This window comes from Polypterus senegalus, chromosome 7 (assembly GCF_016835505.1).
Source record: "Polypterus senegalus isolate Bchr_013 chromosome 7, ASM1683550v1, whole genome shotgun sequence".
Classification (NCBI taxonomy): Eukaryota; Metazoa; Chordata; class Cladistia; order Polypteriformes; family Polypteridae; genus Polypterus; species Polypterus senegalus.
In genome coordinates, this window is record NC_053160.1 from 44,661,213 (window position 1) to 44,680,583 (window position 19,371).

Sequence of the window (19,371 nt, forward strand, 5' to 3'; positions counted from 1 at the left end):
CGGGTCCATGGCTTAACATTTTAGTGGCCCTTTTTTAAATAAATAAATAAATAAATAATTGAATGGCCAGCTCAATCTTAACGGGTGTGCATGCTCACGCAGCTGCAGGAGGTTGGTGAGGTAATTGAGGGTGTGGTTTTTTCTTAGTTGCTTCAGCGGCCTTCTGTGGTGTGCAATTGAAGCACTGCAACTATGGAGGCATATAAACGGGAGCCGGCACGAGAAAAAGGAAGGAGAGAAAAAAGACCAGAAAGGAAAAATGAAATTTAAAAAGAGAATCAGAATAGAGAAAAATGAAAGGAAGAAGAAATAAAGAAAAAGAAGGGATGTTAAAGAGAGGAACAGAGAGAAACAGGCAGGAGTGAGCGAGTCCCGGTACAAGACGGGAAGAAGTGGGCAGATGGGAATGAAGCCCCAGGAAGGAATGTGTGGCCAGCACTTAGAAGAGGGTTCCGAGATCAATGCTGTTGAGCGACCATGTAACAGGAGTGACCATTATACTTAGAGTGTGCTCTAGTTGGGAGGAGCCAGGTATCGAATCTTTATCATCCTTACCAAGTGATCAGAGTAGGTTTTTTTAGCATACTTGCCTGGCCAAACCTCAATATCCTTGTCAAATTCACTGCCAAACCAGGCACATTGGATCATCCACAGAACTGTGCAGAACGAACTGCAATTTTTAAGGGCACAGCAGAGAGTTAAATAGTATTGCAGTAGTTTTTATTATCACATTTTTGACAAGATAGATTCCTAAGTTAAATTAAAGGTGAAATTTGCTTTGCCCAAACATACAGTAGGTACACTAGTGAAATTCATTAGCTAACCTCCCATATTTGCAGTGATACATTTGGCATAACTGGGCCAAGTGTGAAAAAGTCTGGCAGGTGATTTGTAGAGAACACAGGTTGATGAATAATAATAATAATGATAACAAGTGGTGATCTACATGTTGCTGTTTATAATATGTTGTATAATCTTACTGGTCAACGTTATTACCGATGTTATTTGAGTGTTTTCTGTCTTGTGATGGAGTGACATCCTGCCCAGGATTGGTTCATGTCTGAATTTGCACTAGTTGTACAAACGTGAGAAGACAATTCTTTGTATTGCGCTAGTAGCAATCACAATTATGGCACAGCAGGCTGTGCTATATAATCAACACACAACTGTTTTAGTCCTTAGTAAAGTGCACTCAGTTTTCCATTTTCACGGTGCTGCCAAAACTCAAGTGATGAGCCATATCAATGTTAAAATGAAAGTGAAATTAAACAATTTAATTTACTCCACCATGTGTACGTAACATCATTTAATTTTTTTAAATCAAAACATTTACATATAAAGAAGCACCAAGGATGAATGACTGATCGCCTTTTATTCTCTTGTTTCTGTTTCATTAGTTAGGTAGTAGAGACAGACCTACTATGTAAGGATTTTCTGCTAAATTAGTCTCATTTGGACTTATCTATGGTCTGTAACTCTTACATAAAGTGGCCATAACTTTATATCCAAAACTGACTCTTAATGAATTGGGACCATAGTTAAAATATAAATAAGTACGATCCTATGATTGCTATATGTTTTTGAATATTATGACATTATCAATCAATTGCCCTTACATTTTTACCTTGAAAAAGATAAAATAATTAGTTTGTTGTAACTTTTTTGCTTGGGAGGGCTGGTATTTGGTAATGTTTGTTAATGATGATTACAAGACTGTGTTTTAACTACTTGTAACTCCTAAGAAGGGAGCCTTTTTGAAACATTTGTGTGTTCTTACCGACACTTCCAGTGCTAAACTAAGCAACACAATCTCAGGAGCAGTAGGGTAACATATTAAAAGTAACAAGTGTTAAAGTAGTCCAATTACTTTTTAAAGTAACGAATAACCAAACACAATACTTATCTTACTTAAGTAAAAATATCTGCATTACTATTATTCTAGCAGCACTGCGTATAAGGCAAGAGCTCAATCACATACCAGAGCAGTAAAGTGTGAGATACATGCAATCTGCTAACAGAAATCTTTAAATAAAGTATCAGTTTGATTAAACATATTTAGAAAACACAAAAAAATATCACAGGTGTCATGCTTATTTTCAGATTCATTGTGGCTGACGATGATGTTTTAACTCTATTTTGTGCAGTTTAATAATATCAGAGCATTTTAAAGATTACTTGACTATGTAAATACAGATTTTTAATAAACCAGTCTTCTGCCTTAACCATATTATTTACCCTAAACGAGTTGTATTTGTGCATTTAAACACACTCATTGATCCCTAGACCAGCAGAGATGTACTGCATTTGCTCAGAGATCATGGAATGTAATACATCCCAGCAGCTGCACTCCCTGAGGTGACATGGCTGCTACAAGTATTTTAGACGCAGTTATTAATTATTAGTTATTAATACAGAACTGTTTTTATTGAGGGAGTATCAAGATATCATCAGTGTCCCCTTTTTTAAATAATGACACACTGCCCAAAAATATGAATATGGTTTTATTAAGTTGACCCAGTATGTGTGTATGTTAGTGTGTTCACCCTATAATGGGAGGCATTACTTGATAAACATGCTTTGTAGAATACCCCAAGTGAGTTAACTACAAGTATGAAGGTGCTTAATTTATATCATAGCTCATCTTGTGAATGGAAAAGAAACAACATTTCAAGCCAATAAAAGACTGCAGCTGCTGCACCCTGGAAGACACAAGTTCAGTGTGCAAGCTCTCATGTTACCAATATTGTACCTTGTAGTCCATTAGTATTAGTTATATACAGTAAATACCTTTTACAACATACAGTACATAAAACACAACTGTGTGATTAAGAAGAAGGTTCAAAGTTGAGAAGCAGTAGAGAATATTTTAAAGTATAGGACCAGAAGCAGTAAAATGCTATAGTTAGTCCTAAATTCAGATGAAAATTAGGAATCTTAACAAATTCTAGTCAGCACAGATGTAGTTCTCAAGCAAAATATCAGAGAATGTATAAATCCCAAGCATTTCCAAGATGCATTCTGAAGAGGTGCATTATTAACAGATGCATGTTGTATCATATTCCCATCTACAAACTACACCCCTTATCACTATTGACAGGATTGCAGTATTAATTAGTGTCCTCCCAGGAACATAGCATGATTCAAAGTGCCTCTTATTTACCAGCAGGCTGCTCAGCTTTGCACAAATCAGCAAAAGGAAAACAGAAAAGGGACTTAAAGCATCAAAGGATTGTTATTTGTCATAATTAAATAACATTAAACTTGTATTGGTATTGAGGACAAAGCAGTGTTAAGAATATATATATATATATATATATATATATATATATATATATATATATATATATATATATATATATATATATATATATATATATATATATATATATATATATATATATATATATACACACACAGGTATATATATAAATATGTAAAACAGTACATTGTACTGTGAAAACAACAGTGGTCTACTGAATTGCCTTTTTCGGCCACAGCTAGCATACCTTTCCTCAATGCAGGACATCAATAGTCATGTACTGAGGGTGGACTAGGCAATGAGGAAACACACACACAGCAAGGGTTGGTGCCAAGTGTGTAGTGCTTTAACTAACAATCAAATTATTTAAAAACAAAGTGCAGTGCTTTTTCAATACAATAGTCAATAAATAATCCTTGGTAAGAACAGTGTTCTTAGTGGAAATTAAAAGTCAATAAATAATCCCATAAATCATAAAAATTCACAGGTTAAAACACAATCAAGTCCTGTCCATAAAACCCAATATATGTGCCTTGGTACAACCAAATAAATTGACTTCTCCTCTGTTCACCCTTTAAGGTCTCCATCCACCGGCAAGTACAGTCATCCTTACACTACCATCCCTATGCATTTGGCAGGGAACCTCGCAAGCCCTGCTCCCTTCTCCTGCTACCATCCCTCAGTATTCAGTGGGAGTTGCTCAGAGCCACTACCACTAGTCCAACCCATCACTGCCACCACTTGCCTGCAGCTGGGATACTCCACTTGAACCCAGTCAGCACATCTACTTCCTTACTTCATGTATCTCATACAAGCCTGTACATGTAGTGTAATAATTTACATTTCAATATTTACCACCAAGAACATATTACAGTATTATCTATTGTCTCAGTTATTAACAGCCTTGTCAGAATAATTTTTTTTAAGCATGTGGGTATACTCAGGTATGTTCTGTTAAACATTGTACATAAACAACTATAACAATTCAATATGGAAATTATAATCAGAAAATTTACCCTTTTAAAGTCACAGTGAGGATTCGGGCATCTTGTGGTTTCACAAACGACAATATCATTAAAGCAGCTGCAGTTCTGGCAGGATTCTGGCTTCCACACTGTATTATTCTGAAAAAAAAATTGAAAGTAAGATAATGCTCTTTTTCTTTAAGATGATAATGTGGAAAAACATATTTAACATACTCCCTATTTAAAGGAATTATTTAAGAAAGGTTAAAAGGACAATTCCTAATCATTGTTTTAAAGTGTACTCACTATTAATATTATTAATAAATACCACAAGCATCATAGAATTACTAACAAGTTACAGTTTGAAACAGCAATATGATTCATTTAACAGAGGTTAATAATTGACAAAGTAAATACTCTGCAAATGTCAGAAAAATTTTAGGCCATCTTCTATGTAGACAGTGATAAGCACTTTTACACAGAAATGCTGTGTCAGCACAAGATTGTGGTAACAGTCTAATAGCTTTTAAGGTATATAGAACACATGAGTTATGTAGTACATCCTGCTGTGCAGGGTTGGGTATTGGCACTGATGTCCCGATTCAACTCAGTTTCAACTCACTATGGCCCGATTCCATTCGATATCAATTGTATCTTTATTTAATTATCATGCACCGATATATTTGAAGAGCTGGGTTTGTTAGAGATTACTTAAGCATGCATGGAGAACATTAATATAATGTGACAAATTTCTTTACCTGAAGGGCATTTACATAGTGTTCTCCCAACATATGCATAAGCATGGAATGACACTTAAGAATAAATATTTGATTAGTAATAAATAGTTAACATCAATATTTGCAAGATGAACAAAATATTGTTTACCATAATTCACCATAATTTAGCAAACATATCTATGGCCATATCAGAGTCCACACATATTATGGGGTGGTTTATTCAATATTAATTTTATGTTTTGAGGAAAACATCACGAAGGCATTGTTCATTTCTCCATACATATTCTGACAGCCTGTAGTGGAAATTTTGCATTGCTCAATGTAACATGTCAAGAGGAATGCCAGCGATTTCCTCTTCAATCCTCCTTTTTAGTCCAGCAGTGGTTGCAGGACATGTGCAGTACACTTGACTTTTAAGATGACCACACAGAAAAAAACTACAAACAGTGAGATCTCGGGATCTCTGAGGACATGTATGTCCAGCTGTTGCAAGTTAGAGCTCTTCTCTTCGTTGACTTAGATCTTCTTAAAGCCTAGGTACAATAACTTCACTCATTTGCTTTCCTGTTGTTATAGTATACTGCGGTTCCAAAACCTGTATTATTTGTTGAAAGCTCTTATTGTCAACAATAGTGTGGGTTCTCTTTACAGATAAAAACTGCTACTGATTGTTATTTTACGGACATGAGACAAATTAAGCTTGGAGTTCAACGCTATCTCCAGTGTATATTATTTAGCCTCTACTTGTCTGGCAACTGAGACGTTTCTGAGTGAGTTCAGGATAAGTGATTTCTCAAATTTGTTGTGCTACCACAATACTTAACTTCTGAGTTGCACAGCTTACATATGGGCTTTGCCTTCTTCCAGCTGTGCTTTACCGACACACTGTTTGAATCCATAGTAAATCCACACATCTGATTTAAGTGTCAAAAGACACCAGCTTGTGTGCAGTACTATATGTAGATTTTTGCTTATCTGGGTTTAGTTAAGACTCTAATTTCAGGTAAGGAGGACATACCACTTTGTGTGAAGTACAAGTAGTAAAGCTCTTTTTCCATAGAAAACCTTAAAAGGCACATTAGCAACATCTATTGGATTAGACGCCAAAAATGAAGATAAGCAAATAATCTGTTTTTTTATCTCTATAGGGATATAAAAATAGTTATATAGTGTCACACACGTGCGTATTGGGAACAGTTTACAGGCTCAAATAGTTGTGTGTGTCAACCAGACCAGGAGTCTAACCTGACCCTCTCTCCTCTTATTTCCCTGCAACCCAGCCGAGGATCCTGATTCATAGTGACATCACCATTGATCCACCCCATGCTAACATCACTTCCAGCCAACCCTAATGACATCATTCATGCTACCCAGAATTCCTTTTCCTGCCACATCAGTTCCATTGCCGGCTGTCCTGACTCCACCTCTTTCTCCTACCCACCATATTTATAGAGCAGTCTCAGTTTTTTAGCCAGTTCAATTCTGAACTCCATTCAAAATGAACATATCTCTCTATTCTGCAATGGATCATATTCAAGATTTTGCTTTGTGTGGTGTTTGAATGTTTGAATGAAAGCAGATACCCCAATCTGCCACAAGACTTACTGAGTTGAATCATCTAAGACTAAGCCTTATGAGAAAATAAATAAAGTACTACTTAAGAATATTTATGTTTGGCAGAATGCCCAGTGGGGGCTGGGTAGTCTATTGGCCCAGACACCCCATAGACTTTGTTTTTTTCTGCAGCTTAACTGGAGTTTTGCATTTTTCTTTGACCAACTGACCTTATCATCTGATAAAAAAAATCTATATGTAAGGACTATGTTTCTCTTAATTACATATCTATCTTATTTAAGTCGGAATAATTCATTTTTTGCATACTATTTATGCATTGTCTGATTTTAATTTATTTTTAATTGCATGTAATTACTTCTTTGACATCTTATAAAGCACTTTGAGTTACATCATTTGCATGAAAATGTGCTATAGAAAAATCGCAATTATCGATATTACGTTGCTTAAACAGATATTCAACACTTCAAAACTCTAAATTCGCATAAGTAAATTTAGAAAATGGAGGGACAGACAGACCACTTTTTGTTTCTAATACAAGGTTTTCCTAGCTGCTCAAACACAGGTCTAATTATGTATGGGCATCCCATGTAGCCATGGTACATGGCAGTTTTCTCTTTATACTTGTCAACAGATTTATTACGCAATCTGTTCTTTTGTATTATGTTCAGCAATGGCTTAATTAGTAACATGGTGGGAGCTTTTCATTAAAAAGTTGACTTAATATATTAACCACGAACCATATTAACCATTTTAAGTGAATTATTTGCCATTCAAGATAATAATACATTTTATTTAAATACAGTAGCACCTTACCCATGCTCAAAGAGCTTAAGATTTCAATGTCTCACTTATTTCATGATCTTCACTACTCAGAGATGGTGTTTCAGCCTCTTGCTGATATACATACTGCTGCCACATATTATATCCATTGTCCCACCTGATGGGGATATTTAGTGCTGTGGCACCTATGTCTTGCGCCAAAACAAAGTCTGCTTACTTGCTGCACCTACTGTATGGTTAACTCATTCAGTCTAAGAACAATCTTCATTGAAGAGCAATCTTCAAGGTATTGACCAGACACATGATACCTTGCCAAAATCTACTCTTCCTTACTGGTATATACATATTCCATGAAATGTCTGTAACAGCCACAATGTCAAAATACAGCCTCGGGTGACATAAGAACAGCTACTATGGGATAATGGGAAGTATGGGATTCATATCAAGACAGAACTGGAACTACCAATCTTTCCATTACCCAGGTTTAATTTATAAAATGGAATGTGGTTGTTATAGTGCAGTGCAGCTCTTCTAAGCAAAGGCAGAGTTGCACCAGTTTTCTTCACAAAGATTTAAAATGACACTTCAGCTGAAGAGAGCAACAGAATAGGTTTTCTGTTTTCTGTTACTGAATCATGTCCTATATTATTAGAGGAAAATTCTAATGTATTTAGGTACAGTGGAACCTTAGAATGCGAGTATAATTCATTCCGGACTCGTGCTTGTAATCCAAAGCACTTGTATATCAAAGCGAATTTCCCCATAAGAAATAATGAAAACTCAGATGATTCGTTCCACAACCCAAAACTATTCATATAAAAATGATTAATACAAAATATAAAGTAAAAATACATAAAACAAATTAACCTGCACTTATCTTTCAAATGAATCGTGGCTGGTGTGAGGGAGACAGAGAAAGAGGAGGAGGAGGGTTTTTGCATATAACGACTTTCACTCTAACTAACGGAATCCCTGCTATCTGTTGGCTCACTAGAATCTTCTTCTCTTTTGCAACTTTAACAAGGAACCTATTCAATGACAGTTGCTTTTGCCTGAAGAGTCACTACAAGTGGACACAAAATAAAAAAAAAATGCTTTGCGCACTGTAAGATTTCTAAACTCTTTTGGGATTCCACCCAACGGGACAACACGTGGAAGAGCATTCCAAAGCAACCACAGGCTCCCAGCGCTGTAGCAGTTCACCGTAAAAGCGAATCCGAAAAGATCGCGGACATGCTATAAGCGCCTGATGTTGATGGGCGATACCAGGAACATTATAAATGTTGGGCATAATATTACTTGGCCACTAACTTGGCCATGACCCTGACTGACTGCTGTGTCAGTGTATAAGAGAGTGTCAGATCCCGCTACAATAAATAACTGTGCTGTTCCTGTGTCAAGCTGAATAAAGTTGGTGTTGCTAAAGTACTGAGACTCAGCTTTGTGTTTTGGGATGTAAGACAGGGACTTACATGTTACAACACATGCATGGTCACGATGCTATAATAAACAGTATACGCTCGTACAGATGTTGAGTGAGGCACGCCAACTAAGACCGAGAATGGGAGACAATTACCCACAATATTACGGAGAGAATACAACCATCGGCTCAGTTGTGATCATGTGACACTTTGCAGACAAAGAATATACGTACTACTCGTATTGCAAGACCTCGCTCGTTTATCAAGTTAAAATTTATTAAAAATTTTAGCTCGTCTTGCAAAACACTCGCAGGCCAAGTTACTTGCAATCCAAGGTTTTACTGTACTGTATTTCTTTTACTAGATTAACTGGTTAAATAAAGGACCTGAATAATGAACTTTAAAATACAGTTTGTTCTGCAAGTAATCATTTAGGAGATGAATCACTGAACTCATTTTCTTGCTAGCACTGTAGTTGAAAACAAATTTAATCTTCCATCAGTCTTTCATGGAGAGGATTCCAGTAGCAACAGACTGAGTGGGGCAGAGCAGATTTCCATAATCTTAACCATTCTCCATCTTATTCTGGGGATTTCCTAAGTTTTCATTTATAGAAATTTCAGCAGCATATGGCAAAAAACTCTTGAGAATTCACCTCACACACCAGAAACCCAAATAGAAGCAAAGAATTAGGTAAAGGCCACCAAAACACAACCTTTACTTGTCATCCCTGCACGTATTCCCTACAAGTTTTCAAATCACGGGCCTTAAACACACACATATCTTCAAACCCTCTTAATACAATACTGCACAGAGTAATGGGAGGGAGGGGGGCCAGCATCAGCTCACCAATAAATTTGTACTGCATAGCACTATGGCTAATATTCTTAAAGAGGTAGGCTAACCTATCGCATGCAGTTCACATACAATTCCATACACAAAGATATTACATTTAAGAGAAAAATACACCATTAGTAAATTACATTTTCCATTTGCCGGTACAGATTTTGCATATGTATTGACAGGGTATGTTTTATGTATAAATGTATTTGCATGTTTTCTACTACTTTTTAGCACACCAATAAAACTTTTTTGTGTTAATCCATCCTGTAAGAAGAATTTTATCCAGTGTATCAGATCAGCTGGTTTATCAATCACTCCTAATTCATACGTTGTTTGTGAGCAGTTTATTTCAGTACATACTGTAGCCAGATCTGTACAGCACAGCAGTACTAATAGGACAAAGCAGCTAGTTTCTGGTTCTAATGCTAATGAGGATTTTAATTTTAAAGACATATTTTTCTGGAGTTTCAATAATAACTATAAGTGAATTATAAAAAGGATGATCAAACAACTACCCACAAGTCCACAAAAAAGCACAGGCAGTGTCATTCAAAATTCTACAGAACAATTCCTGCACATATTAGCAGAATTATACTTTCCTTAACACAGTCATAAGAGAGAATGGCTAATGAAGAATACTGAAGACTGAATTCATTTGTGTGTAGTGAGATTTTGCCACAATTGCATTCCACTGTCTTTTGTTATAGCTGCGCTTTAATTAATCACACCTTTCTAGTGCACTGCTTGCTTAGATAATATCGCATATACATGCAACATACACATATGCATTCTACAGCTATGTTAATGGGCAGTTTGTTCTTTCCTTTTTTAATGTATTCATCCAACTCATAAAAGGCTGGTTTCTGTTTATTAGATCAAAGACATGCATTGTCTATTTTGTTAAATAATTATATTGTCTTCATATATACCATTGCTGGAAGAAATACTAACAGGACTGTTGAAACCTATATTTACTGTAATACTGGTGGAAGGTAAAAGATTCTAATCACTTCCCAGGAAATGGATATAAAATATCATTTCTCTAAAATTCCTACATCATTGAGAATTCTGAATAGGAATTCAGAAAAAAATAGAAAAAAAAAACACCATTTCCACATTGATATTCTTTTGAAACTGCCCTAAGTCTAGACTGTATTTGAAGTTGTATACATTAAAATTAACTTTAGTTCACTTTTACTTCTCATTAAGAGCAATAAAGTGCACAAGAAACTGAACATTGTTTTGTAACAAAAAAGACAAAAAGGTCTTTCTTTCATCAACATTGTCAAAGAAAAAGTACTGCCAGAATGGAAGGATTCCAGAGGTCACCCAGATAACACACATCAGCAGCTTCATTATTTGCCTGTCAGAATGAATATTTTTATTTCATCCCACATAAAAGGGAGGGCAGCAAAGTAGGATCTTACACTTATTATTTGTAATGTTTAAACGTAAAATGAAAATAAGGCAGTTGTGAGAAGATCAAAGATCACATTCTTTCAGCTTATTTTGATAAAGTGACTAGCTATACGTCATAGGATATTGGTCTCGGTGCCCATTCAACTGATTCATTGCTTATTTACAGCTTCTAAGAAATTTTTTGTTAAGTGATTTTTTGGCTCAGACATCAAATTTTTCCCACCTCTATAGCAAAAAAAATGTTCTTGGGAATCATGCACCAAGCAACAGAAATTCAAGCAAATTTTAAATAAGGCAAAACAAAAATGGTTTACATATAATTTTATGCTCAGCTCATACTGCCTAGTTCTTCTATAGGAGAAGAGATGAAATGTAAACTGAGGCTAGATCAGTCCCCCAATGTCACTGAATCTGCCAGGGTTCCAACTTTAGAAATATTTTAATAAATTTACCACTGCGATATGTTTGCTGTTATTGTTTGTTTCTTCAAAATATCCTTAACAACTTTTTGCTTCTAATTATTTATGTTGCCAAACATCTCGTACAGCCTCTTGGTTTTCTTTCCTACTTCATGCATAATGCTGCCATCCCTTTACTGTTTTCTGTCCCTTGCTGCACTTGTACTTCAGTTATGCTCTTGCTTATTAATATCTATGCTGTCTACAGGCAGTGGTTTAACTCATAAGAGTTAATTATATCCAGGGAATAGATGTAAAAGATGGACAAGGTAGTGTATTAACATACCCCAGTCCAGAAGGGAGACAGACCTGTTATCTTATACATTTTCAGAACAGCACATATCCGATAGGCCATTTTGATGCCAACACTATTTATTTCAGAACACCTCATTTTAATGATGGTTTTATTACTTGTCACTAAGACCAACAGGCTGAACCTATTTCTATTGGTTAATCTTTTCTTTGCTTGACTGTTGACAGTAACCTACCAAATTGTTACTTTCCTAATATTGAAAATGGGAAAAACACTGAGGCAGTAATAATTTCAATAGTTAGTTTTTCACATAAAATATATTCAGATAATGTAACATATTGTAACTGTATTAAGCAATCGGAATGTTTAATAAACTGTAGAAAACTGAACTTTAAAAGCTTAACAACCTAGTTGCATTATTATGAACCAAATAAAATGCTTTGTAAAATGACAAACAAGCACTTAGTACAAGGCAATGCTAGTCTTGCTCTATTCTCCTCCTTAAAATAATACTGATGGTCTCTCTGACCAACCCTTCTCGCTGTTGTGCAGTGCCGCTCCCCACGATTCACCAAGAACAACCCACATCTCCAGCATTAATCTGTTTTTTTCTGTTACCTTCTCTCTGAAAGTCTCCATCTTGAAAGTTCGAGGATTGTGGAACGCAGGGACTCTCTAATAGCTCAATGTCAATTAAGCACTTAGATCCCTTATCTAAACAGCTGACTGTTGGAGTCAATATATTGACATTTTATGATCAATTTAGAAAATCTTGAAAATACACTGACAGATCAGTGATCTTCAGACTATTCCCATTTATTGTGAACGTCAACTGAGCACTACTTCTGAGCACTGAACATCATATTGATGCATATAACCTGGAATTTCCAGCCATGGGCATTTAAAATTAATGCATGCCTATGTGTGATTTCTTCGCAGGCTCCTTCTGCATGGAGATAGTGCTCAGTCTTAAACTACTAATGATTTTTGCATGAACATCAGCATTTTAAAGAGCACTTCCTTGTCTGAGCATTTCCAATATGCCATTAATTCATTTCAAAATAGCATCATGCATTAAATGATCTTCATTTAGTTCATGTCGTTTGTGTGACATGTTTTGAAACAGTCACCAATACCCAGCACAACGTCACAATCGAGACAGTTCAAGTAAGTTTCTTACTTGCACACTCATCTTATAATACTTTTTCTGTTGTTTAAGCATGAAAGGTTTGAGTGTCAGTGGCAGACCTGCAAGATTTACATGCCCCTTGTGTTACTGTAAACTACCACAACACAAGGCTTAGTAACTTCCACATTTGCCCTTACAAGAATGACAGCTGCTTCATTGTAAACAATATTTATGGGGTTAACGTCTTTCTTATCATTCTGTTTGATTGTAATCAGATTGCCTTTATTGCCATGCACCTACTTTCACAGCAAACCTTCAGGCGATTGAATTCATCATGCATATTTCAGTAGTTTGGTCATACAGTGCCATATGCACAAGTTTCACTATCCATGTATGATAACCAATTCATATTATTATCACAAGTCTTGATTCAACTTATTGTTCAATTTCAGTTTGTTCTAAAAGTAGCTTTACAGCTTCTCGTTTACACACCACTCTGCCCTACTCATGAACACTGGTTCATTACCTTAGAGTGGCAAAGCACCTAGAAATATTCACGATTTTTTGTAGCATAGTGTTTTTTTATCCACTAGATTGTACCAGAATACTATCTCAAGAGTTATATGAGCTCAACAATGTAAAAGTGGATGAAAATTAGTACCCCAAGTCTGACTTGGATTTAACAGGATTTAAGTAAAATCTAGAGCCTGAGTCAGACTTGAGGTTAACTCCATGGAGGTTAAAAATAAGGTAATTTTTAGGGGTGAGCAGGGGACACCCCACACAATAACTACTTTATTGAACTGAAATAAATCGAGGACCTTGTATTTCATAATAATTTAGCATTTTTGTATTTAATTATATTTTATTATACTTTTTTTCCCCACAGGAGACTGGACTCAAATTTCAGATCATCTGCTGTCTGTGTGAACTCTGCACATTTTGTGTGTGTTTGTGCAGGTATTTTTCACCCGTAGTACAGCTTTCCACTGATATCCCAAAGATGAGACCTGTTAGTCGACATCATTCATTTTCCTGTGTGTGTGTGAGCATGCTTTGAAGTAGGGCTGGATTCTACTTCATTGCACTTGATATTGCTGGGAAAGATTTTAGCTCACAGCCACCCTAAACTGAATAAATCAGTTTAGACAACAGATGGATGGAATGGATGATCATTCAACAAACATGGATAATCTTAAAATTTGCAGAAGAGTAGTGCTTACTTTAGCCAAACTATTTTTTTCATGTAAAAGTCTCCTTAAATAAGGAAAGTGGCTCTGAGGCCAAGGATCTGTGCTGTGTGACAGTAGAGGGCGCTGTCGCTCCTCCAAATCCACAGTCAACACGTCCAGACACCAGGTAAAAGTATCAGAAATAATTTTAATTTCTTGAATAATGTGCACAAAGCACCTCCACAATACTCAAATAATAATCAATAATCAATACAAAACAATAAATCAATCCTCCTCTCCACCCAGCAGCTCCATCACACTTCCTCCCAACTCCGGCTCAGCCTGCTGGGTTTCCCGGAGTCCTTTAAATAGCTCTTGACCCGGAAGTGCTCCTGTCCTTCAGTCGACGTGATTCCACATCACTTCCGGGTCAAATAAAGATTTATATTTTTCTTCAGCCTGGAAGTACTTCTGTTCTTCCATCCCCGTGACTTGGGAGTACTTCTGGGCTATACGGGACATAAAAATCCCCTTGTCTTCCTGAATCGTCCCACGGAAATCGAACTCCATCTCCCATGGTGCCCAGCGGGAATCCTGGGCACTTCTATGCTGCTGGGGAGACGCCAACTAGCGGCCTGGATGTGTCAGCTGGGATGAGCTGCCAGCCATCCATCACAGCTGGTATCCCAAAGGTTGCAGGTTCAAATCCCCGTCACTGCCAAAAGAGATCCTACTCATAACCTTCAATTGCTCCAAGGGCGCTATACAATGGCTGACCCTGTGCTCTCACCCCAAAGGGTATGCATAAACTAACAAATTCCTAATACGAGAAATTGCATAAGGTGAAATAAAAGAACAAAAAAATAAATACCTAAGATATCTGACAACCTCAATGAATGCACTAAAAATCATATAATGAACAATGTACCAGGCTATCTGAAAATCTACAGCAGGTAAAATTGCATTCTAATGAAATGCTTTACTGAATCAATAAATGAGTAAACATTTTTGGTTTTACTTTTACTTTAAAATTGATTATCTTCAGGGGATTTTACTACCTAGCAAAATTAATGTAAAAATTTTAATAATCGTTATTAAAAAAAAAAAAAAGACATCTCTGCTTTGGCACATTGCTTTTTTAAGAGAACAACAATTAACAATTTAACAACAATTAAGGCATCCTACCTTAAAACTTTTGGGTCACTCATTCGCCCTGAACAAAATCTGTCATTTTTTTGGAAGGCCGGCTGATTTGCTGATTTCTTTTATTACTGCAGCTATGAACTTGAATTTATATTTGTTGCTATGAGGTAAAAATCTATTAGATTGTCAAATGTGTTATTTTAAGAAAATTTTAGAATCCACTATCCACTATGCAAGATGAAAGTTTTCAAAGAAAAAATACCCATTCTTAAATGTTAACATTCATACCACTGCAATATACTGCATATATGATTGCCTTATTTTTCAGTGTTCTCTATTATCTCCTGTTTCCTGACAAAAACTCTGGACCTGCAAATACTTTAGTTGAGGGCAGTAGATTTTTCTAATAGCCAGTTGAAGCAGTCCCTTCTAGAGTAGATAGCCACCTAAGCACATTTCACTATCTTTCTTTTTTGTCAGAAATAATGAACAGCACTGGTTTACAGCACATGAGAAATGTTGTTTCACAACAGTGATAATATCTGAGCATTAATTACATACTCATCTTCCCTTTCTTCTAAATTTTCTCTTATTTGTACACACTATGATGGCACACAACAGAATAATAAATTCCCGTCTATCCATCTTCTAACTTTCTTTTTCTGTTATAGGATCACAGGGAACACATGTCTATATAATGTATAGTTTACTAGGATCATGAAAGCTTATATTGCTTACCACATCATCATAGCCTATTTAATTTAACTTATTCTCATTTACAAAAATCTAACTAATATTAAATACACAAATGGAAAATGTGACACAACATAAACAGACAACACAATGCTAAAACAAAGACAGAAACATTGTTTCTGGGTTCTTTTGGACTTAAAAGACTTAAATGGGACTTCTTTGAAAGCCTGAACTCTCACACTGTATCTGAAGGGAGGAAAGGGAAAACTCACAGCTCAGGAACCATGAGTGGCATAGCAAACTTCAGCAGTGGTGCTTTACAGCACTAGAGTAATTGAGCATTGCAATTAAAATACACACTTTAACAGAGTTACATCCACTAAAATCATTCTGACTGTTTATCTGAATATAAAAATACTATAAATATCATTCATTTACTTTTTCAATTTAATAAAGCAATTATCTAATAATGTAACTAGAGAACTATCATTTGTCTAATTTGATAAATACAACTGAGGGTCATCGGCATATAAATGAAAGTTAATACTGTGTTTCCAAATTCCACTTCATAATAGCAACAAAGAAAAAAAGACAATTTGCCCTACTACTGGATCCTGAGGGACATCATGTCTAACTGCGGAAAAGGAAAGACAGAGCTCAGTCTTCAGACCGCTGGTCATTTTGAAAACCATTTGTAAAGTATGGAGCAAAGCAAATAATGACAATAAAGACATATAGGATAAGCCAACTAATACTCAAGCCTATGCAGAACAATGCCATTATCATCAGTAAAGTTCATTAACAAATTATTAATTAATTCCAGTATTATTTGTGCAGACAAAAGGAATTTAATTTTAAAAATAAAATGTAAAATCTCCTGTTCTGTCATTAAATTAAAACTGGCCAAAGTGATGCAGTGTTACTGGACTGGACTGTTACTGGACATTTCAGTCTGGCATTTTGGTATCTGTTTAGCAATAATAAAATCCATAAAGTCATTGCTGTTAATATGATATGAAATTATGGAAACATTTGTCATTTGTCAGAACAACTATTGCCCTAATCTTACAACTGAAGGTTTATTGATCTATTAACATAAACAATAATCTGCTTTATAAAAAGCTTTCTTAATGAACTTACAATTAGTAAAGTCCATGTAGATCTGAAACCTTGCATTTAACTTAGTCTTTATTTAAATAGTAATGTAAGGCTTTAAAATTTCAGAACCCATGCATTTTTATTAAAACTCCTTATCACTGCAATTATCTTTGTTTTGAGAGTAGATCTATGTAAAATCTGTGTCAGTACACTTTGAGGGACTCCTTGTCTAATTGGAGACAGGAATGAGAGAGTATCATGTTTAAACTTTAACACATATTGAAAAGGATTTTATCAAATATTAAGTAAACCAACTAAGATTGGACAGTAGGCTATTCCCTTGTTGAAAAAAATATTTAATGGCAAGGAAAGGTGTAGATCAAAGGGAATCAAATAATGATATGAAATGATTTCATTAGCACGGACTTAATTACACTCCAATTGTTTACACCATTGGTTATAAATAAATCTAAATTATTTTTTGAAAATGAAGAACCTTTAACAAATTCAAGAAACTATGCAGTATCAATCAGAAGGGGAATATTTGGTAAGGGTGTCCGTTTCCACATTTAGGCAAGTTCAGAACTGGCATCAATCAATTTTGTTTAACAACTGCAATTCAGCTACTGTTCATTTTATATGTCCATATCTTATATCCCAGGAGAGGTTAAGGAGGGCTTTAATTATCTACCTCAGATGCAGCACTATTTTATTTAAGGTAATTTGATTATACTGAGGGTGGCACGGTGGCACAGTGGTAGTGCTGTTGCCTCACAGTAAGGAGACCTGGGTTTGCTTCACGGATCTTCTCTGTGTGGAGTTTGCGTGTTCTCCCCGTGTCTGCATGGGTTTCCTCCAGGTGCTTTGGTTTCCTCCCACAGTCCAAAAACAGGCAGGTTAGGTGCATTGGAGATCCTGAATTGTCCCTGGTGTGTGCTTGGTGTGTGGGGTGTGTGTGTGTGCCCTGCGGTGGGCTGGTACCCTGCCCAGGGTTTGTTCCTGCCTTGTGCCCTGTGCATGCTGGGATTGGCTCCAGCAGACCGCCGTGACCCTGTGTTAGGATATAGCATGTTGGAAAATGACTGACTGACTGATTATACTGAAGCAGTGTTCAGATGTGGTCTCTTACCAAATAAAGAGTGAAATTAGTTTTACTTTAAATGTTGTAAATTAATGCATGATTTTTTATTAACATGAAAGTTTCAGTCTTAAGAAATAAGAATAAAAACAATTTAACTTAAAAATTAAAATTAAAAAAGGTATTTTATTAATAATTATACATGTTCAGAAAATGAGTCAATGATTCATGAACAAATGCAGTGGCTTATCTTCTTCTTTCTTTCTCTTCCATTATTTTTTGCTGACGATGAGGTCGTAAAATGTTTATGTTGCCAGATTCAGTGCCTTTCTAATATGAAGCTTGCATGTTTCAAGTTCCTCCCTAATGTTATCTCTCCAGCACTTCCATTGTTTTCCTCTTGTTCTTTTCCCCGTGATGTGACAGGAGAGGACTCAACCAGGAGAGGAGAGGATCAGTCACCACCTGGCAGACAGACCTTTGAAATACACAAAATGTGTAGCATATCTAGTCACTGACAACGTAAACAGGGCTTCTGAAAGTTCAGGGGGTGCAACTGTGTCCACCAGGAATGGAGGAAACAAGTCAGGTCACTAACCAGCAAAGTCCTTGTAGTGGCCTATATTTTACAAATAATTAATACTTGTCATCATAATTTGACATTCTCCCCTCTGATGGATCACCGTTATAAAAGATTTGATGGCTCTGATTAGGTGTTGGTTAAAAGCCTGCAATTACAGGTTGGTTGAAGGACATATACATAGAGTAATATTGTATGCTTAGAAGCACAGGTATTTAGCACAGGTGGACTCCAATTAAACTGCAGAAACATCTCAAGGATGATCAGGGGAAGCAGGATGTACCTGAGCTCAATTTTGACCTTCATAGCAAAGGCTGTGAATACTTATATACATGTGATTTCTCAGTGTTTTTATTTTTAATAAATTTTGCAAAAATCTCAAGTAAACTTTTTTCACATTGTCATTATGGGGTGTTGTGTGTAGAATTCTGAGGAAATAAATTAATTTAATTCATTTTGGAATAAGGCTGTAACATAACAAAATGTGGAAAAAGTGATGTGCTGTGAATACTTTCCGGATGCACTGTATATAACACACTCTGCCTTAAAAAGGCAAAATGTATTATTAAAGACCTCAGCCACACTGCACCATCCCTTTTCTTACTCCTCTCCTCCATTCTGTCAAACGATACAGGGCCTTTAGCAATCGTATAATACTATATAACATGACAGTTTCAAGATTCCTGAACAGCCAGTGCAATATCAATACTTCACATGTTTCTTGCATGTAAGGTTACATAATAATAGCATATGCTTTTCATGTACTCG

General features: G+C 35.9%; 1 protein-coding gene across 2 annotated transcripts in view; it reads right to left on the reverse strand.

Annotated features, from left to right (window-relative positions):
- fras1 (Fraser extracellular matrix complex subunit 1) overlaps positions 1 to 19,371 on the reverse strand; it is a 304,511-nt gene that overhangs the window by 222,780 nt on the left and 62,360 nt on the right. For both annotated transcript variants that reach the window (XM_039758545.1, XM_039758544.1), the window contains exon 3: positions 4,276 to 4,383. In XM_039758545.1, the coding sequence (XP_039614479.1) occupies positions 4,276 to 4,383 (108 nt within the window). The remainder of the gene's footprint in view (positions 1 to 4,275; positions 4,384 to 19,371) is intronic.